The 22,733-nt window shown below is 37.0% G+C and overlaps 2 protein-coding genes across 5 annotated transcripts in view; both read left to right on the forward strand.

The window, feature by feature from the left end:
* The window catches only part of arhgap18 (Rho GTPase activating protein 18), a 40,409-nt gene extending 26,509 nt beyond the window's left edge, over positions 1-13,900 (forward strand). For all 3 annotated transcript variants that reach the window (XM_039664281.2, XM_039664282.2, XM_089118306.1), the window contains exons 6-15: positions 546-711; positions 816-907; positions 3,379-3,456; positions 3,529-3,688; positions 5,528-5,610; positions 5,714-5,920; positions 7,869-8,015; positions 11,304-11,422; positions 11,505-11,560; positions 13,490-13,900. In XM_039664281.2, the coding sequence (XP_039520215.2) occupies positions 546-711; positions 816-907; positions 3,379-3,456; positions 3,529-3,688; positions 5,528-5,610; positions 5,714-5,920; positions 7,869-8,015; positions 11,304-11,422; positions 11,505-11,560; positions 13,490-13,581 (1,200 nt within the window). In that variant the 3' untranslated portion in view covers positions 13,582-13,900. The remainder of the gene's footprint in view (positions 1-545; positions 712-815; positions 908-3,378; positions 3,457-3,528; positions 3,689-5,527; positions 5,611-5,713; positions 5,921-7,868; positions 8,016-11,303; positions 11,423-11,504; positions 11,561-13,489) is intronic.
* A 4,247-nt stretch (positions 13,901-18,147) lies between these two features.
* Positions 18,148-20,481, forward strand: LOC120474095 (serine/threonine-protein kinase pim-3). 2 transcript variants are annotated; one of them, XM_039664284.2, is made up of 7 exons: positions 18,152-18,252; positions 18,327-18,421; positions 18,533-18,583; positions 18,674-19,052; positions 19,205-19,381; positions 19,599-19,687; positions 19,808-20,481. In XM_039664284.2, exons 2-7 carry the CDS (start codon positions 18,350-18,352, stop codon positions 19,817-19,819), a joined length of 780 nt encoding a protein of 259 aa, XP_039520218.2. In that variant the 5' UTR covers positions 18,152-18,252; positions 18,327-18,349; the 3' UTR covers positions 19,820-20,481. The 2 variants fall into 2 exon arrangements, with proteins under 2 accessions (XP_088974433.1, XP_039520218.2); XM_089118307.1 differs by lacking the exon at positions 19,808-20,481 and having other exon boundaries at positions 18,148-18,252; positions 19,599-19,729.
* Positions 20,482-22,733: the final 2,252 nt, after the last annotated feature.

A 22,733-nucleotide genomic window follows, 5' to 3' on the forward strand; every position in this document is an offset into this window, starting at 1 on the left:
ACACGCTCCAGCTGAGGAATAAGAGTCTGATCTAGACAAACCATCATCATTTTATAGCAAAACAAACATTTATATACTTTTAACCACAAATGCTCATCTTGCACTAGATCTGTGATGCGACACACATTATATAATCATGTTGAACATAGCCGGAGGTACAGAACTCCTATTGTGTTTACAAAGACTAAGTCAAACGCCATTACAAATAAATGATAAAGGTAAACCAATGATGTCGGACCGAATTTTTAAGTTGGAGGAGAAAATGAGATGAATTTTTGAACCGGAACACGCGTGACTATCGAATGTGTGTCGCATCACAGAGCTAGTGTGAGACGAGCATTTGTGGTTAAAAAGTGTTTATTTCGTTATTAAAATGTCCGCCGGTTTGTTTAGATCAGACTCCTATTCCTCGGCAGGATCGTGTCGAGACTGAAACCCACATCTGGACCTTCGCCCCGTTGGACCCCATTGAATTAGAGCATGATTAGAGACCGGACAGCATGTGTCTACTGTATCCCTCCATTCACTCGTTCTCTCGCTCGCAGGACTTCAGAGTGTCTCAGGATAAGACGGGGCAGACTAAAGTAGGCGATCTCTCCGCTGAGGACATGAGGAAAGTTCACAGACTGGTCCTTATCGAGATGAGCGCTCTGTTCGACACGTGTGGAATCGAGGTGAAGGCCCATAAAGCGCTCAAGGTCAAAGTGAGAGGTCAGTGCCTCCGATATGTGTGTAGGAAACTCTGTGTATCTTGAATATGAACGGTAAGGTCTGAGAACACATTTGAACGAGACATCTTGTGGTGTCATCCGTAGAGTCGGGATTGTTTGGCGTTCCTCTCTCTACGCTCCTGGATCAGGACCAGCGGAGGATCCCAGGAACCAAAGTGCCTCTCATACTGCAGCATGTAAGAGCATGACGGGGCGCTAGCAGACACCATGACATCCCGGGAGATGAGACACACAGGGTACACTTTAGTTTAGGGTCCAATTCTCTCTATTAACTAGTTAAGCATGCATATTACTAGGATATTAGTACTTATAAAACACATATTGTTGCATGACCATATTCTACATCCCGTAATCCACCCAATACCTAAGCTTAACAGCTACTTTACTAACTATTAATACGCAGTAAGTAGGAATTTGTAGCAAAAGTCGTTGTTAATTGTGAGAATTGGACCCAAAATTAAAGTGTGACCGAAACTTACACACGTGCTATGATTTACACGGCATTATTTTAATATTTTGTACATGACACAACAAATCTGAATGTTACAACTGTGTACACACATCTGCCAGATGAGAAGCCCGGGACGACACTGTCATGTGACGAGAGCTGTGTTTGTGTTGTGTATGCTACCGTTCAGAAGTCTGGGGTCACTACTAGGGCTGGGCGATAAAACGATAACGATAATTATCGCGATATAATTTTCCTCGATAAAACGGTATCAATAGGTCGATAAATGTTCGATAATGTTTATGCGTCAAAAGCGGAACGAAACTCATTTAAACCGCGCGCGCCACACGGAGCATTTATCCGCTCGGGTCAAAGTCCAAAATGGCAGTGCATTGAGCGGAGCGCGAGCTCACGCAGACGCGATCGTTTTGCTCACGAGATCCAGTGAGAAGCGCTTGAGTTCAGCGAAGAACATAAATGTCAAGTTTAAACCAGTTTAAAAGCAGATGAAACAACGCTGACAAAAAGGAGAAACACTGCGTGCAACGATACAGTCAGAATCTGAATTGATACTGAATCCATTTAGCCTACTAGAGTTGTGACGTTCGCGAACGAACCGATTCTTTTGAACGGCTCATAAACATGAACGATGGGAGCCGAGTCGCGGCAGGAGGGGAGCCGTTCTTTCTGTCGTTCTTTTTTTCCTATGCGTGTTTTACACAGATGCACATAAATTACCTCCTCAGTTACAGGGGAAGGGGCGCCCAGCGCAGGGGTGATAGTTGTGCACGCGCGTGCATATTTTACGTTATCTTTTATAACCCTACGTGCCTGTGTCATTGGGTAGGAGCGGAGCCAAAACTTGTGCACGCCGCCATCACATGGTTACTCCAGTTTTTTTTTTTTAAAAAGCCATAAAGTAAGGAACTGCTTGTATTTATTTACATTGCATTTTGTGTTCATGTTAATGTTATTGTATCTACAGTATATATTTACAACTTTAAATATTTTTTGTTTTTTATCAAAATGTTCTTGTGGTATTGTATGAAAAACATAAGTCAACAGCTTTACACATACACTCACTTTGTACTAAAGGTAAATACAAAATAGTGACGTCACATTCTAAGCAGAGGGATGTTGTGCAACCCTTTGAAATATAGCCCACACGTGACAAATGAGGTAATAATCAATATTTCAGAATAATTCAAACTCAGATATTGATGCGTGATATCTGAGTTTGAATTATTTGACTACAAATCTCACCTCATCATTCCTCCCAGTGATTATACTAAGTATTTAAAAAGAGCCAAAAGAGCCATTCTTTTGAACGGCTCTTTGAAAGGAACGGATCGCCAAGATCCGGATCCCCTCAAAGAGCCATAAATCCCATCACTATAGCCTACCATGGATTTACTGTGAGGTTAGCCTGGTAATATTAACTGCACCATGAAATGTGGGATATACATATTGAATTGTATAATATTACTAATGTAGACAATGTATTATTACTAATGGAATATAAGTACAGTATTTAATAATGTATTCAACTTTTAGGCTATTGTTTTTCATACAAAAAATACAGAAACCATAAAGTTATGCCATAATAGTGAGGAGCTATTCCGTTAAGTTAATAAGCTATACCTGGTTTTATCTGTGGTTATCATGATCTAAATGCATGATACTGAATGACCAATGGTTAATTTGAATACAACTCAAACAGTCAGAATATTACTTTTTACCAAATAAAAATGTGGTTGTTACGTAAGAAAAAAAAAACAGATGTTACTGTTTTTGTTAATGAACATAAATATAAATAGTAGTTTAAAAACACAATTAACACTCTGGTTTATACAACTTTCACTTATTTGCAAAAATCTGCCTTTAAACTTGAAAAAAATAAATATTTGACAAATATCGTGATAATTATCGATATCGACTGATATAAAAAAAATTATTAAATTGTGACTGTAAAGACATTTATAAAGTTACGAAAGATTTCTATTTCAAATGAATGCTGCTCTTTGATTTCTGAAGGATCATGTGACTGAACATTCAGCTTTGATCACATAATATTTCACAAATGTTTGATCAAATAAATCAAGCATTGTGAGGAACATTAGAAATGGTAGCACCCCCACTCGTTTGAGCGCTAGTGCACAGTTTGTGATTAGCACTGATGCGACTGACTTCATTTCTCAGCTGATCTCCCACATCGAGGAGCAGGGTTTGGACACGGAGGGAGTCCTCCGGATACCTGGAGCCGCCACCAGAGTGAAGGTGAGGGTTATTTCTGAGTTATTTCTGTGGTCATGTGCATGGTTGTAACACATTTGCGTGTGTGTTTCCCAGGCCGTGTGTCAGGAACTGGAACACAAGTTTTACGAAGGCCTGTTTCCATGGGAGAGCCTGAAGCAGCACGACGCGGCGAGTCTCCTGAAGCTGTTCATCCGAGAGCTGCCGTACCCCCTGCTGACCGTCCAGTACTTCACCGCCTTCACCTCCGTGCTGAGTGAGTGAGCATGAACACACAACGCCCGGAGAACCGCTCTATAGTAGAAACTGAAGCTTTAATTGAGACTGACACTGTTTTTCATGTTTAACCCTCAGGTGCTCTTTGGTCATTTTTGACAGAAAATTTTTCTGTTTTGAATTTTTTAAAATCACAGCTTTATCGGAGTGTTATGAAACTTGGTGACTTCTATGGCATTATGTATGTGAACACACAAAAAAATTGAGGTCATGATCCAAGCATGCTAAGTGGTTGTTAAAAAAATAGTCACACTTGTGGTCTTCGGTCAAAAATGACCGACCATAGGAAATGAATGGGAAATTGACAAAAACACAAAAATTCTCTGAATTTTTGTACGTGCAATCTACAAATCGGCCACAATTCTAAAAAAAAGTACACCACAGGAAAGGGGGGACACTCTACAACATCTAGAGTGCAAAACAGACACACCCACACGCACGCACACATACAAACACACTTGCATACACATACACACCAATACATTTGGATTACAAAAAGTATGTTTTGAATTTTTTAAAATCACAGCTTCATCGCAATGTTACGAAACTTCGTGACTTTTATGGCATTATGTATGTGAACACACAAAAAAATTGAGGTCATGATCCAAGCATGCTAAGTGGTTGTTAAAAAAATAGTCACACTCGTGGTCTTCGGTCAAAAATGAAGACCCATAGGAAATGAATGGGAAATTGACAAAAAAAAAAATCCTTAGAATTTTTGTACGTGCAATCTAAAAATCGGCCACAATTCTAAAAAAAAGTAGACCGCAGGAAAGGGGTGACACTCTACAACATCTAGAGTGCAAAACAGACACACCCACCAACACACACACACATACAAACACACTTGCATACACATACACACCAATACATTTGGATTACAAAAAGTATGTTTTGAATTTTTAAAAATCACAGCTTCATCGGAGTGTTATGAAACTTGGTGACTTTTATTGCATTGGGTATGTGAACACACAAAAAAATGAGGTCATGATCTGAGCTTGCTAAGTAGTCTTAAAAAAAATAGTCACACTTGTGGTTTTTGGTCAAAAATGACCCCCATAGGAAATGAATGGGAAATTGACAAAAACACAAAAATTCACAAATTTTTATTTATTTTTTTTTTTACTTTTTTTAAAAAATAAAAAATCGTTTTTTTGACATTGTTTCAACTATATATTCAAATCCACCAAAAAAAAAAAAAAAAAAATGTGTTCATAAACATCTGGGGAATTCACATGCCTCTCCATAGAGAGCTGTACATGCCATTTAGTGGTTCTACGCTTTTTCTCTGTACTGTAACCAGATGGTGCTAATTTTCTTCAAAAAAAAAATATATATTTTTTTCCTGAAGGCCTAGACTCTATATTAAACTAAAATACTGCATTAATATTTTTTGGAAAAAAAAAATATTATATATATAATATATAAAATATATATATTTTCCATGGCAAAAATAGAACAAAAATATTGCATAAATATTAATAAATTCAATCAAATTGTCTCAAAATACTAAATTAAAAAGAATAAATATTATAGAACAAAAATAAATTGCATTGGTTTTACTGGGATGGAGGAAATTTAATTTTTAGGTGTCCGGTCACTTTTGACCGGAAAGATTACAAGTGTGACTCCGAAACGAAGAGCACCTGAGGGTTAATACAGTAAAACTGCTGCTTTACAGCAATCTACAGTATAAAGTGCTGTATACATAAACATGACGAGACTCTAGAGTGCTGTATCACAGAGCTAGGGAAACACAAAGCTCTGCTGTGGGTGTGTGTGTGTAACTGATGGTTGTGATTGTGTGTGTTGTGAGCAGAGCTTCCCACTAAGAAACAGCAGCTACAGGCGCTCAATCTGCTGGTGCTCCTGCTGCCAGAGCCCAACAGACACACTCTCAAGGTACGCCCGCACACACACTCACGTCACGGACACACGTACCGGATCTGGGCCGACACTGTGATCTTCCCCTCGCCGGACTGAACCCGAGTGCTCTGTCTTCCAGGCTCTGATGGAGTTCTTCCAGCGCGTGATCGACCGCAAGGACAGGAACAAGATGACCCTGAACAACGTGGCGGTGGTGATGGCGCCCAACATCTTCATGTGTAAGGGCTTCCGCAGTAAGATCAGCGAACAGCAGGAGTTCGCCATGGCCGCCGGCACCGCCAACATCGTCCGGCTGCTGATCCGCTACCAGAACCTGCTCTGGACGGTGCGTCACACCGCACGCCTCGCGCTAAACAACAGTTGAAAATCAAGATTCATTAGCTTGAGAAGCAAAATGACGTGGGAAATGTAAAATCTCAAGTCAGAGTGTTTCATAGCAGCTTTACAGAGATAACAGGAGAATAATAAGATTATAGCGTCACAATCACAGTTCAGTGATGGGTCATTTTAGTTGTAAAAAAGTTATTAATTTAGTTAGCATATATATACACTACCGGTCATAAGGTTTAGATCGGTAAGATTGTTTTTATGTTTTTAAAAGAAGGCTCTTCTGCTCACCAAGGCTACAATTATTTGATAAAAAATACAACAACAAAAAAACAGTAATATTGTGAAATATTATTACAATTTAAAACAGCGGTTTTCTATGTGAATATATAGTGAAGTGGGGGGGGGGGGGGAGAAGAAATTAGAAAATACTTTTATTCATCAAGGATGAGGTAAATTGATCAAAAGTTACAGTAAAGACATTTATAATGTTAGAAAAGATTATATTTTAAATAGGGCTGTGCAAAAATTAATTGCGATTAATCACATCCAAAATAAAAGTCTATGTGTTTACATAATATATTTGTGTGTGTTGTATATAATTATTTTGTATATATAAATACACACACATGCATGTATATATTTAAGAAAATGTGTTATTCATATATAAAATATTTGTATTTCTATAATATAGATTATGTATTTATATATATATATATACAGAATTTAAGCACAAATAATTCTTAAATATATACATGCATGCATAGGTATTTACATATACAGCACACACAAATATATTATATAAACACAGACTTTTATTTTGGATGCGATTAATCGCAATTAATTTTTGCACAGCCCTAATTTTAAATAAATGTTGTTCTTTTGAACTTTCTATTCATCATAGAATTTTGGGGGGGGGAAATGGCACACGAGTGTTTTCAACATCGAAAATAATAATTTATGTTTTTTGAGCATAAAATCAGCATATTAGAATGATTTCTGAAGGATCATGTGACACTGAAGACTGGAGTAATGATGTTGAAAATTCAGCTTTGATCACTGGAATAAATTACACTTCACTATATATTCACATAGAAAACCGCTGTTTTAAATTGTAATAATATTTCACAATATTACTGTTTTTTTGTGTGTATTTTTTATCAAATAATTGCAGCCTTGGTTGGTGAGCAGAAGAGCCTTCTTTTAAAAACATAAAAAAATCTTACCGATCTAAAACTTTTGACCGGTAGTGTATATATATATATATATATATATATATATATATATGTGTGTGTGTGTGTGTGTGTATATATGTATATTTAGGGCTGTGCAAAAATTAATTGCGATTAATCGCATCCAAAATAAAAGTCTGTGTTTACATAATATATGGGTGCACTGTGTATAATTATTTTGTACATATAAATACACACACATGCATATATATTTAAGAAAATGTGTTGTGTTAACATTTTAACACATTTAAAATGTGTTAAAATGTGTCGTATATAAAATATTTATATTTATATAATATAGATTATGTATTTATATATATATATATATACAGAATTTAATCGCAAATAATTCTTAAATATATACATGCATGCATAGGTATTTATATATACAAAATAATTATATACAGCACACACAAATATATTATGTAAACACAGACTTTTATTTTGGATGCAATTAATCGCAATTAATTTTTGCACAGCCCTAATATATATATATATATATATATATATATATATATATTTATGTAGCCACTCTGGAGAAAACCATGATATCATTGTCATAATGGTGTCGATGCAGATCAATAATAGAGTTGAATATTAAATGTCTCCATCTAAGCAAGCCAAAATCTATAGGCGCGAAGAGCGAGTTCTTGTTCAGTTTTTGTCCGACTAACAAAAGTTTGAAGATCACAACGAGTGTTTTTTGTGTCTCAGATTCCCAAGTTCATCCTGAATCAGGTGCGCAAGCATAACACGGAGAACCAGAGGAAGATGAACCGAGACCGAGCGGTGAAGAAGCTCCTGAAGAAGATGGCCTACGACCGCGAGAGAGCCTCCGACAAACAGGAGAAAAGCAACGAGGTACATCACACAAACACTGCAGTGAACTGAAGTATAGCGAGACTTCTGCAGGTGTGTGTGTGTGTGTGTGTGTGCGTGACATAGCCGTCAACTCTCTCGTTGTTTCCAGGTTTCTCACGTATTTTAGCTATTTTCCCGCTGTATTCCCGTTTTAGTATTTAGTATCCCGTATTTTTACGCTCTGACGGAAAACGCAGAAAACACGTGCAAGCTAGAAATAGAACCGACGCCTATTTTTCTCGCGACACGCTTTGAAAGCGTTTCCAGGCAAAAAACTATAGGAAACGATGTTTATATGTCATTTTGTACACAAATACATATTAATAAATTACATTTTGATGTTTGAAAGTCTAGGTTTTGACATCAATTCAGATATCAATGTAATTTAAACAAATAATAATAATAATAATACATGTAAATATTGCCATTATTTTTGCCTATATTTATAATTTCAATTCAACAATCGAGTCCTGGTGTCCACTACAGAGGTCATAGCATAACATGAATAAAATATCTTCTTTTTTTTCCATTTGTTTCTTATGCTCTTAACAATGTGATTACATAAAGAAGAAAAAAAAACGTTTTGGGCCTCAGGAGGATATAAAGATACACGATAGGCTAGAATAACAACTACAGCCCGACCGATAAAGGATTTTGAAGGCCGATACCGATACAAATATTTTTGGGTTTTAAAATCCGATATTCCGATATATCGGCCGATATTTTATTTTTTATTAAATATTGTTGTATTTCACACACGTGTAAAAGAAAAGCTAACTTTTCTGCACAAGATACGTTTGATACTTTTTCTCTATGTCTAAATGTTCACTCCTCGCAAGTATAACTTACATTTTACAATGCAGGGACTGTAACTAGAGATATGCTAGTTATAAATACAGTAATCATTACTTTATTTAGGCAGAAAAAGTTCATTGTGGTTTCCAAGCTCATTAATGTTAACGTTAGCGGCCTTCCACTGATGATAGTAGCATTAGCTAGCTTTGTGGTTAGCTAGTCTATGATTAGCAATAGATAACGTCATATTGCAAATTGTAAAACATACATTTTCAATATAACAGGCCGAGGAGAGATGATTAAAGCGTGTTTCGTCCGTTTTTATTTTATTTTTGAAATATTCATTTATCGTCCATTTATAACTGCCGATACCGATATTTTGGAAAATGCCTAATATCGGCCGATATATCGGTCTGGCTCTAATACCAACAGAGTGTGTGTCCTGAGTGACGGTCCACCATCAGGCTAAATATAGGCTCTTTAAAGCTACACAAAGTGTGTAAATGTTATTGAAATAAACAGACAGCACACTTCCCTGTATTGTGGATTTTGGAAGATGTGTGATGACAGTTGAAATTGTTGTCGTAAAGGCAAAAGCAACACACCGCTAATCCAAATGTGGATTTTTTTTTTTCTTTAAATGACACACTGTCATTGTCTATGTCAGCTAGTTATAAACTCTTTAGACTTTTAGTGATTAGTGCTTTATTTTTAAAGTTTGCGGGTAAGAATCGTGTAAAACAAATCCCTTATTTTGGGGATGGATTCTGGGAAATGTCCCTTATTTTCAATGTTCAATGTTGACAGTGTGTGTCAGTGTGTGTGTGTCTGTCAGTGTTTCCACCCAGCTGAATGAATCAGAGTTTGAGAAAGTGAGTGACTGAAACGCACGGCTCCACTCTGACACCCAGTGGACGCACAGCACAAGTGCATGCTGGGACTGTCAGAGCAGTGCAGTCTGGTTATTATTGCACTGGATTTAAAGCTCTCAAAGGGTGTTGTTTCTATACACACAACAGATCCTGCAGATACTGTATCATCATTTATATGCATATTTCCAAATGATCAAATCTTTGATCTACTAAGACATATTATTGTCAGATGTTAATATTTATATGCATTTTATGGAAATATCTGCTAAACATCTCAGAATTGACTGTTTCTATGCATTTGAACATCAGCATCTGCAGCAAAGTGCATATATGTGCTCAGTTCGAGTCGCTGTTTCTCTCTGACTGCATGAGCCAGAAAAGCTGATGGATCAAATATGGCACTCAACTACGGAGGCGTAATGCATTCACTTGAAGAAAAAAAATCTACTCTGTTTTTCTGAATTAACGAGTTAATTTTTCATGAGAAAAAAAAAATTTGCTCTGTTTTTCTGAATTAATGATTTAATTTTTCATGAGAATTTTTTTTTTGCTGTTTTTCTGAATTAACGAGTTAATTTTTCATGAGAAAAAAAATTAGCTGTTTTTCTGAATTAACGAGTTAATTTTTCATGAGAAAAAATTTTTTTGCTCTGTTTTTCTGAATTAACGAGTTAATTTTTAATGAGAAAAAAAAATTTGCTCTGTTTTTCTGAATTAATGAGTTAATTTTTCATGAGAAAAAAAATGTTTGCTCTGTTTTTCTGAATTAATGAGTTAATTTTTCATGAGAAAAAAAACGTTTGCTTTGTTTTTCTGAATTAACGAGTTAATTTTTCATGAGAAAAAAAATTTGCTCTGTTTTTCTGAATTAATGAGTTAAATTTTCATGAGAAATTTTTTTTTTGCTGTTTTTCTGAATTAACGAGTTAAATTTTCATGAGAAAAAATTTTTTGCTCTGTTTTTCTGAATTAACGAGTTAATTTTCATGAGAAAAAAAATGTTTGCTCTGTTTTTCTGAATTAATGAGTTAAATTTTCATGAGAAAATTTTTTTTGCTCTGTTTTTCTGAATTAACAAGTTAATTTTTCATGAGAAAAAAAATGTTTGCTCTGTTTTTCTGAATTAACGAGTTAATTTTTCATGAGAAAAAAAAATTTGCTCTGTTTTTCTGAATTAATGAGTTAAATTTTCATGAGAAAAAAAGTTTTTGCTCTGTTTTTCTGAATTAATGAGTTAATTTTTCATGAGAAAATTTATTTTTGCTGTTTTTCTGAATTAATTCATTAATTCAGAAAAACAGAGCAAAAAAATGCATTAAAAATTAACTCATTAATTCAGAAAAACAGAGCAAAAAAAAAATTTCTCATGAAAAATTAACTCGTTAATTCAGAAAAACAGAGTAGATTTTTTTTCTTCAAGTGAATGCAATACGCCTCCGTACTCAACAAAAACATATACAAACTTTTTATTATTATTATTATTATATTTGATCTAAAGGTTGAATAAAAACAAGTGTTTTTATTCCACACGTCAGGCTTGTGACTGGGCAGTCTGGGCTGAGTGTGTGTGTTACTGGAGTACATGTTTGGCTGTAGTGCAGATGTGTGTGTGTGTGTTCAGGCTGACGGAGGCTTCATACGGGTTCAGGCGCCGCAGTTCTCCATGGTGTCCATGGCCGTTCAGCTGACGGAGGATTTGAAGGCCTCGGATGTGCTGGCACGCTTCCTCAGCCAGGAGAGGTGAGCAAACACACTCCGTCAGACAGCCGTACACCGCCTCGTGTGCTGTGCTCAGCGAGACTGACTGCGACGTGTGTTACAGGTGTGTGTCTGTGAGGAGAGAGGATCTGTGTCTCTATGAGATGGGAGGAAACATCAGTGAGTATCTCAGCACACACTGCTGAAGGCCAATCAGAGCCTGCAGATGAACACACAGCTGCGTATGGGTCTTATCCACACACACTTGCTAAGATTAATACATTCAGTTTGATTGTAAAACCAGGGGCCGGATTAACAAAACATTCTTAAAGGATTAGTTCACTTTTAAAAAAACTTTTGCTGATAATTTATTCACCCCGATGTCATCCAAGATGTCCATGTCTTTCTTTCTTCAGTCGAAAAGAAATTACGATTTTTGATGAAAATATTCCAGGATTTTTCTCCATATAATGGACTTCAATGGGAACCAAACGGTTCAAGGTCCAAAAGAGTGTTCAAAGGGCTTTAAACGACTCCAGACGATGAATAAGGGTCTTATCAAGCGAAACGATCGCTCATTTAAAAAATGACTTGAAAAAAGATTCGTTCATTTTGATGAAGGAATTCGAACAGGAGAGTCACAAATGCGGTTCACAGAACAGAGCAAAGCGAGCATTTGAGCTTTTAAAACGTAAACTTTGTTATTTATTTATTAAATGAGCGATCGTTTCACTTGATAAGACCCTTATTCATCGTCTGGTGTCGTTTAAAGCCCTTTGAACAGTTTGCACTGAAACTGTCATTTGGACCTTGAACCGTTTGGTTCCCATTGAAGTCCATTATATGGAGAAAATCCTGGAATGTTTTCATCAAAAACCTTAATTTCTTTTCGACTGAAGAAAGAAAGACATGGACATCTTGGATGACATGGGGGTGAGTAAATTATCAGCAAAAGTTTTTTTTAAAGTGAACTACTCCTTTAAGGATAAATTACTTTCTTACTGCTGTTTTCCAGCAAAGAGTTACAAATATGTGTAGTTCCCAAAACGTTTCTCAATAGACAAAACTTGGTAACACTTTACAATAAGGTTCATTAGTTAACATTAGTAAATGTATTTACTAACATGCACTAACCATGAGCAATACATTTGTTACTGGATTTGTTCATCATTTGTTCATGTTAGTTCACGGTGCATTAATTAATGTTAGCAAGATTTTAATCAAGTATTAGTAAATGTTGAAAATAACATTAACAAAGATTAACAAATGCTGTATATGTGCTATTCATTATTAGTTCATATTAACTAATGTAGTTAACTAATATTAACTAACGAACCTTATTGTAAAGTGTTACCCAAAACTTAAAGTCCCTGTAGTCTATAATTGTAGCTCTTAAAACTCATCTCTGATCACCAAAATTACATATTTAAAGTTTTTTCCTGTGAAAAAAAAAATCTTCATGCATAAAATATCTTGAATGTAATTCGACACCCTTGCCTCATTTAGTATGCGCGGTTCTATGAATATGCAGATGAGCTCCGCCTCCACTCACTCACTCAGAGATCCACTGGTTGATGATCAAACATTGATCTGATTGGTCGTTAGTGACGTCAGAAACACAAACCGTGTTGGTTCACTGCAGTTTTAAAGGGCATATTGCAGGTTAGAGGACCCAACGAGTCAATGCATAGAAAAATAATGTAGGAACTAGATTCTCCTGCATTAACTTTTCATGTGGTATTTTAAAGGTTATCTATAAATTTAGATTTTTTTTACCTGCAATATGCTCTTAAAACAGAAAATACTCAGCAATGCTGTCCACTTATGAATTTACACACGGTGAGTCTTAAAGCGTATAAAAACACCACATATAGACACATAAACAACATTAAAAGCTGGATTTTACCACAGGGGGACTTTAAGCAGAATTGTTCTTAATAATCATCATAAATAACCTCTCAAAGGTAGGCTTCAGTTCTCGAAGGTCAAAGATGTTAAATGAATGTGTTGGTTAGTTTCAAATATGAAACATTACAATCAAGGAACAAGGAATGTGCACAGGCACTCTGAAGTGGCACTCATCTGACGTGTGTGTGTGTGTTTGTGTAGAGGAGAGATGTCTGGATGAAGAGACGTACATCAAAGCGCTCCTGGAGCTCAACCCCAGTGCAGAGTGGGTCATTAAATCTGTCCAGCACTGAGCCACAACTACACAAGCCAATCCGCCCATCACGCCACGTGCCTCACACACCACAGGGGTGTGTCCAACGGGGAACTACAGTTCTTCATCAGGCGTACGGTCCATCCCGTCCTCTACCGACACGGCACATCTCTCTCTCCCGGGACAGAACCCACACACACACACACACACACACATGCTTCTCATGAGACGTGAGTGGCAGTTCTACATACAGCATTTGTACTAGAAGCCAAAATTTTGTCAGGTATATCACATTTCATTGCTTTCAAGGGACAGATTGTTTGATTAGTACTAGAACCAGACGTTTTCTCAAAAACTCATATTTCACATCGGAAGAAGAGAGAGAGAAAAAGAAACGATGATTTGCGTTGTCATGATTAAACACATTACCCTCCAATGTCTCATTACTGTATGCATCTTGAACTTTTTCTTTTGTAATTCTATTTATTCTCATTAGATTAGATTCTCACCACTACTGATGGACTGAAATAAATATATATATATATATATATATATGTATATGTGTATATATACACACACTATATTGTGTTTTTGTAATTTAAAAAATACAGTCCATACAGAAATATGACCTGAACATGATCTTTATAGGTTTTGTGAGGTGCACCTAGCCACAAATCTCATGCCTATGTCATTTATATATATATATATGGTCTCGGATCATTTAAGGACTGAGGTACAATTACATTTCTTCTTTAAACGTGATTATATGTGAATGATCTCTTGTAGTATTGTAGCAATCTCTACTTTAAATCAGTCACATGAGCATTTCCCCAGCCCTCACTGCCAATAAAATGTCTCTGTATTACCTGTTCGGTCGCTCCCAGGGATCTTGAATGTGCTTTTATTCATGTTGGAGAAAATAATGTTGCTTCAAGTGAAGGGATATTGGAGGTCTTTAAAGGATTCGTGTTTCTCAGCTTAACACACCTGAAAAAGTACGTCCGTGGAGGGAAACACTTGGCACTAACACTGACCTCTGTTATTTCAATGAGTAGTTTTGAGCTGTGATTTTTTAAAAACTAATACATCAATTGCTGATGTTATGCTTTTACTGTGAACATGGCCGAATATGACTGTTGCTGTATGTTAAATGCTTCTCAAATAACCACTAAATGTTTTTTTTTTTTGTAAATAAATGTGTAATTCCTCAACTTTGTCGGCTCTGGTCTGGTCAGTGATGGTGTGTAGCGTAGAGAAGGAGAATCGTGACATGTTTAGGCCTTCTGGGATTGGTTACCCGTGTGTCCCAAGATGGACTGCAGTCGGTACTGTGGTTCAGGCCTAAAGAAACTGAGGATTGCCTAAAGAAATCTTATCTTGTTTAGGATGACGCAGGTGAGACCTTCGTCTCGATAGTGCACGTGATTTTACAGTATGCTGCACGTTGAACTGCTGCAGAACTAATAAATCAACATTGCAAGTGCGCATGTACAGGAAAAATACCAACTGCAATACTGCAAATGTCCGCTAGATGGCGATTATATACCATGACAATGGGCAGAACAGCGCTTTTCTGCGGCACAAACAAGCTGCTGCTTTGCGTTTCATATTAGCTAATAGCAACCATCTGTGTCTTTCTCATTGAGCTTGCATGTTTTTTTTTTGTTGCTTATTTTTACTGGCCCATTCAGTTTCACAAATGAATGAATGAATGACTGCTTTATGAGTGATGATTTCTATTCAAAATAGTGAACTTTAGGCTACAGATTAATAATTTTGCTCTCCTGTCATAAATTAATAAATGAATGTCACTGCAAACCAGTTTTATAAACTGGTCAACTATCGAAACGGGAGTCTTATATCTTTCCAATGATGCAGTTTGTCCAGTTCAAATAAGTACGAGTGTGATGCTTTAATGAATAATGAATGTTGAACAACAATAATCTTCTGCGAAAGGTGTTAAATTAGTGTATTGTGATCCAGTTCGGTATTGAAACAGAAAACTACGGTCCTGAAACTGCGGTCCTAGAACTGGGGTCCTGAAACTGCAGCCTCCGGTTCTGCGGGAATAGCTTTCTAATGTCTGATACTTTTTTTAATTATTACATTTTTAAATTATTATTTTATTACTGATAATATAGCCACATCAAACAATTCACAGATTTTTGGTAGCCTTATTTCATGCTTTAAGAATTTAATTTTAAACATGCATTTTGGAGCTAATAATATTTCACTTGTTATATTTTTATTTAATATTTAAATTCAAGCACGCGCTCTGCTCACGCGCGCGGCTTTCGGGTCGAGATGGTCCTCACTGCGGAACATGAAATCCATTGAGGTGCTACTGTTCGGGTCCGCGTGCGTGCATTTGAGCATTTGAGTTGCTATGGCGACGCGTCTTATGAATTTTGAATGCAAATATTAACACTTTGATCGCTGTTGGTTGGTTGAGAGTCGAGGCGATTTCAGAGACTTTTGCTGAAAATTTTCTTGTGCTGAACTTGAGATTTTGAAGCTGTTTGGAGGATTTCAGAGAAGAGACTTTTATTCTAGAAGGAGATCGGATATCCTAGCTAACGCTACATCGTTTTATTTATTTTTATTTAATATTATTTCAGAGGACGCTTTAATTTGATTGTTCTTTTCTTATTTTTGAGGGAATTTTGGAGTTTTGTTTTATTTATTATTGTTTATTTATTTTATTTTTATTTATTTTTTGGGGTGGGGTGTTTCTGAGTATTTTGGGTGGGGTATTACTGAGGTGGGGTATTTCATTGTATTTTATTGTATTGTTTTTTAAATTGTATTGCTCTTGTTTGCAGGAGGATGGCAGGCCCGACCCGGACTCAGAGCCAGGAGCTTATTCATGGATCTTTAACATCTCTGTCTTGTGAGTTTGTTTCTGTGTCCACAGGTCCGGCTCACAGGAAGAGAGAGTGGCAGAGAGACAGCCAGCAGAGCCCAGATGATGGACGTCCGTCCACTTCTCCTCAAGACTCTCGCAGAGCAAAGGCAAAGGTAGGGTGACCAACAGTCCTGTTTTCACGTCCTGTCCTGGCCCTCCTGGCTGTTCTTTATAAAGTGATGAAAATGTCCCGCTTTTCAAAAAACTGCTGGGAAAGATCAGCTCTACAGCAAAATGTAGATCGGCAAACAAAGAGGATGAGGAAGAAAAACAGGATAAAGATTAAGAAAACTAAAGATATATAAATATATTTTGTTAGTTCTTTTTGGTAAGTTTGTGAAAGATATTTTTGTTCGATTTGGAGGTATTTCTTTTAATTATTTATTATTTATATATTTACTTTTGTACAGAACAGACATTTCGTTATTTTTGAAACCTGTCATAATAAAACGTTGAGTAACCTCTGAGAAGCCAATCTGAATTTGTGTCTTGTAATGTAACAATTTTCTATTTAATACAGATGAGGAATAGCCTACTTTCAATGTATTGAAATTAATAAGGCATCTTTGAGTAAACTTTGAGTATCTGTTTGCTGGTTTTTGCTAATCAAAATATGGTCCCCCTAGACAGAGGAAGAGGAGGAGCCAATGAGGAAGAGGAGGAGAATGGAGAGTTTGGTGAAGCCTCATTCCTGTGACTGGAGCGGCATCATCCCAGACCGGAGAACTGCAGCGATACCTGAGAGAAGAGCTGAGGGTAAATCAAATGACCATTGGAGAATATTATCACTGGAGTGTCATTAATTACCATATATGACCACACCACATTATATCAAAATACAACTGAAGTTTGATCAAGCCGATAATCAGATTTATTTTTTATTCCAAGACACATCATAACATATTTAAACAAGGATTGGGTACAAATTTCAAGAATAGCCATAATTTGAGTATCCAATGTTTAATAATTATGATTAGTTTGAAACATGCTTGTGTGTGATATTCCTGCTTTAGAGGATCATGGTCTTCAGGACGCTGTATCCAGTGGTGTTGAAGATCAGCGGGTTCAAACCCCTCCAGCTCCAGCTCTTCTCCAGGAATGCTTTAAGGTATTGGCCCTAATCAGCTACAAATGAATTTGAATATGTATATTAACATTTGGAAGATGTTGACATCTTTTTGTGCACATGTTTGAAATGTTCTTTGTTTATTGTGATCTGGGAAGAAATGAAGGTCAAATCTCTTGTGTGTGCTCTGTGTAAATCATCAGCCTGTTAGTGAGGAAAGTGCTAGTCAGGAGAGAGCGAGGAAGAAGAGTAGTGTAGATCTGCTGTCTCTCCACTGGAGTTCTGGAGAGCATCTCTCTCTTCACAGCAGTGGCTCAGGTCAGGGGTCGAGAGTGGAGGATCAGACCACTGCAACCATTAGTGAGAGACACGCTGAGGGTAAATCCAGTCGCACCAGTTGACAATGGGTTAGAAATGCTCTGTTTATTAGTGCTCTGTACATCAGAAAGTCTGCATCATTTTCAGCCAGATATGAGGATCCGTTAATGGAAACTTAATTAATTAATGAAGGGGATTTTTCTGTTCCCTCGGATGAAGTGCCATTAATGTCACAAACTCACACCTGTATCAAAATCCAAACGTTTGATCAAAGTATGTCTTAAATATTTAAACAGAACTTTTATTTTGTAAAGCAGAGGATCCTGGTCTTCAGCGGGTTCAAACCCCTCCAGCTCCAGTCCACCACAGTCCAGTCCGTCCAGCACCGGCTCACAGCGACAGAGCGGACGCGACAGCGGAGGGTGAGTGACGGCCGTGACCTCAAGCATTAAACTCACGGCTGTCCATGACACTAAAACCAATCGTCTTTTTGCAGACGGCATTTTGAGGCGGTATGAGATGGGCAGAATGCTTGGTGAGGGATCGTTCGGCTCTGTTTATGAAGCCAAACGCTTGGAGGACGGCCTTCAGGTATGTGAGCATTTGCTCACAATTCAACAATTTCAAGTCTTTTTGTGGATATTTCCCACTATTTACTGCATTTGACGTTAGAAATGTAACGCTGTTTTTTCGGTCGATCAGGTGGCGGTGAAAATCGCCAGTAAGCCGAAGGACACGAAATACATCCACATTGTAAGTCGGCTACACTCACTGTGTGTTTCTGAAATGAAAGTATGTAAAGATAATGACAACACCTTCATATAACAATGATCTTTGTTCCAGCCTGGTCATCCCGCACCCGTCCCATTAGAGGTCGGCCTGTTGACCCTTGCTAACAGCGGCCCCAAAGTCTCCGAGATCATCGAGCTGCTGGACTGGCAGGACCAGCCGGACCGATACATCATGGTCTTGGAGCGTCCCGAACCCTGTACAGATCTGTGGGAGTACTGGAACGATCACGAAGGAATCCTACATGAGGACACAGCGCGGGTTATTATGGCGCAGGCAACAGTGGCGGCTCACGTGTGCTGTCGCCGTGGAGTGTTTCACCGGGATATTAAGCTGGAGAACCTGCTGATCAACACCGAAACTCTGGAGGTCAAACTGATCGACTTCGGGTGCGGGGATCTCCTGCGGGACTCTGGCTATGAAACATTCTGTGGTATGAATCGTCAATCAATCCTGTAGTTTGGGTTCAGTCGGTGTCATATAAACCATATCTCACATTTGAGGAGCGTTTCTGAAATGAAACACACCAGATGTTTTGAGCACACGCTCTGGTATTCACCCATCAGACGACTCTTCTTCCTGCAGGCACTCGCGACTACCGCCCGCCTGAGTACCTCACAGAGGGCAAGTACCACGGCAAACCAGCGACGGTGTGGTCTCTGGGAGTGCTCTTATTCCTGCTGGTGTGTGGACGCCTTCCAGAAGCACGAGACAGGCGAAGGATAGAAGAAGACGTCTGGTCTAAGCCGCGCTTGTCCAACGGTAAGATGGCGTTCATCACAACAACTGTCATTTAAATCACACAAAACAAAGACATTATGAGAAAGTTACAGCAAAAGATAGATATTGGAGAATACAAGCATTTGTTCAGGTTTTCTGAGCGTACTTTATAGAATAGTGTAATCTTCCAGCTTAACACACAGACAGCCGGTGTAAAGTTGAAGGTAATAATCGGACTCGCTTCTATCGCTCTGCACAGAATGCTGCCTCCTGATCCGATCCCTCCTGAAGGAAAGCCCAAGACAACGCATTTATTTGAGGAAAATCCTTCAGCATCAATGGTTTACGGTAATGAGTCTGAGATCAGCTACTAATGATTTAGAAGATTAAACTCACTTTTCAGTTGAAAGATTTTACTTCTGATTGTAATCTATGACTGTAACCTTGTTTGTTTGTTTGGGGTCCCAGAATAAGCCATGAAGAGGAGTGTGAGGAAGGATTGGTCTCTTAGTTCGTGTGAAAGCTGCTCTCCACAGATCCTGCACTGGATCCAGAGTTTCAGTCTTCGGCTGCTTTACAGATTTTTTTAACCTTTTGTACTTTGACTGAATCGTCGGCTCGTCTGTTTGCTATTCTCCTCGCTGCCGGCTGTGAGTTTGGTTGCGTCGTGGCTGTCTAACCCTCGTATTAGCTTTGCATTTCCTTATTTCTTTCTTTTATTCTATTTTAAACCATAATTACAACTCGGACTGTTGGTCAGACGCGTCTCAAGCCATTATACGGCTGGAACTGCAAATACGGCTGGAGCGTTTGGTTGTTGGTTGTAGAGCGAGACACTGCTTCACTGCTGCTCGCCCTGCGATCGACTAGACTAAAGACACATTTATTTAGCAGGCATTCATATAATTTTTTTTTTTTATCTTCCAGTTACTGTAAATTTGTCCTCTAGTTGATAAACGCCAGAGGAGAACTGGCCCCCGACTGAGCCTGGGTTCTCCCAAGGTTTTTTTTTCTCCATCGGGTCACTTGATGGAGTTTTTCGGTTCCTTGCCACTGTTGCCTTTGGCTTGCTCAGTTGGGGATATTCAGATTAAATGACCCATCATACCATTGATCAGCTCCACCAAAATTGGATGTTTGTTTTTTCCAGTAATAAACAAACACTGTTAAGTTCTTTTGATTGATACTGTGAAGCAGATTTGATATAATCTGTATTGTGATTATTATTATTATTATTCTTGTATAATGTATTCTTGTATAATGGCTGTTATTGTTTATTAACTATTATTGATCAGTAAATAATATTTTGTAATAAAAATATATTGGCGTACCTGATTTTTTTAGAGATGGTGTGTGTGTGTTCGACCGCTTAACACTGTGATTGCTATCAGGATATGAGGAGACTTTCAACCCGCATAATAAAGAAATTAATTGTAGACAGTCACCTATTGCACCTCAGCATTTTCCACACACTTTTATCTTTATATGGAAAAAATATCCTCAATCCACCTTATTTTTATTTAAAAAAAAATGTAATGCCAAGGTATAAAAAATACAAGTACATAGCAAAAATGTAAAAGTGACATACAATTAAATGATAATAAAATCCATATTTAATACATATATATACATGGGCCTATACATAGAGGTTTCATATAGCCTATATATACATATAAAAACAGAACAGAAAACTTGAATGAAATGAGTTAAAAAGTTGAAACAAGGTCACTGAGCTTTAAGATTCTCAGATGATGAAATATTTTGGATGTACTGTTGGACCTCTCTCCTAAAAACAGTGAATAAAGGATTTTGAAGAGAAAATTTAATAGCAATAATAGATTAATAATAAAGTATTCATTCGTTTGAGCTCTTTGTAAATTAAAAAAGCCAAACATTACATCCTTAAAAAAAGAGAGAGAAACCCGGAAGAACATTGCAGTTAATTCGTCCCAAAATTGGTCAAAACAGTTGTGTGTGTGTGTGTGTGTGTGTGTGTGTGTGTGTGTGGACAATCCCAGAAGATGTGAGGAGCAGTTTCATCAGGGCACCACAGAAAGAACAACGTGTGTAACACTTTATTTGAAGGGGTGTGCATAAGACTGACACGACACTGTCATGAACATGAAGGAGTCTTTATGAATGTTTATGACTGTTGTCATTAAGTGTCATTCGGTAAATTATGACACTTTTAATGCAAAGTTGACATTGTTTAAAATGTCTTTTTTATGACAACTTGACATTAACCAAGAAATCATAACTAGTCCAACGTGTTCCACTTTACTTGAGGTAAGGGGAAATATTAATGACACTGTTGTTAAAGCATTTGACAGTGTAATAACCCTTAATGACATCTTTATAACTCGTACAATGTGTTTACTTGAGGACAAGTGAAATATTCATGTCACAGTTATATATTTATAATGGTGTCATGACGGCCAAAGTTAAAACCAACCATAACATATGACAGGGTAATGCAAAGCTAAATAACTTCTTTAAGTTTGATGATTAGACCAGTTGTGACATATTTCAACAAGTTATGACAAGTTCAGCTAGTTTTTTTTAAGTGAGTTTAATCAAGCAGAAATGACTTAAGCTGATTGTACTTAAAAATATAAGGCAGCAACTTTTGTTACAGTGCAGCTGGGTTTTGTAATTATTATGAAATAACAGAAACAATAGAACATGTGCTTGTGCATGTTGTTTGTTGCAGGAATTATGAAAAGGAGAGAAATTACATGATGAAAGAAATGAAAAAAAATGAGGAAGAACATGATGTGTAATAAAGAAAATATGAAATTCTGGAGAAGTGGAAGAGCTGCTCCCTAAAAGAAATGTGACCATTCTTGTTGTATCTTTTTGTTTGTTTTAGTTCTTTTTTTATTGAATATTGCCGTGTAATTCCTGTGCACATCATTAATGTTTTAAATTCATATGCCTCATAATCTTGTATCAGAATAAATAGCATCTCTTTTCTTCTCTGATGACGAGGACGGGGCAACCTGTCAATCACACGAGATTAGCCAATAGCAAACCACAACCATCCAATCAATTCCCCACAGACACAATCTGTATCTTCAGTACAGTAAAACACGGGTCTCTTATATGCCACGGACCTCCATATACAATATTTCTCATTTGAGATACTCCCATCCAAAAATTTAAAAGGCATCTATTTTTATTTTATGAAACAAGATGTATACCGAGATAAATTAGTAAATTATTATTTGTAAAATACATTTTAAAAAGTGTATGTAGTGCTGTACTATTTATTATTTATTTGTTTATTTTATTCTTGTTTTAAACATTTATTTCAATGTATTTTATTAATATATTAATAAAATGTATTATAATCTTTTAGTTATTTTATGTATTTTAGTCATTTAGTTACACCAAA

Source organism: Pimephales promelas, chromosome 13 (assembly GCF_988280905.1).
Source record: "Pimephales promelas chromosome 13, fPimPro1.hap1.1, whole genome shotgun sequence".
Classification (NCBI taxonomy): domain Eukaryota; kingdom Metazoa; phylum Chordata; class Actinopteri; order Cypriniformes; family Leuciscidae; genus Pimephales; species Pimephales promelas.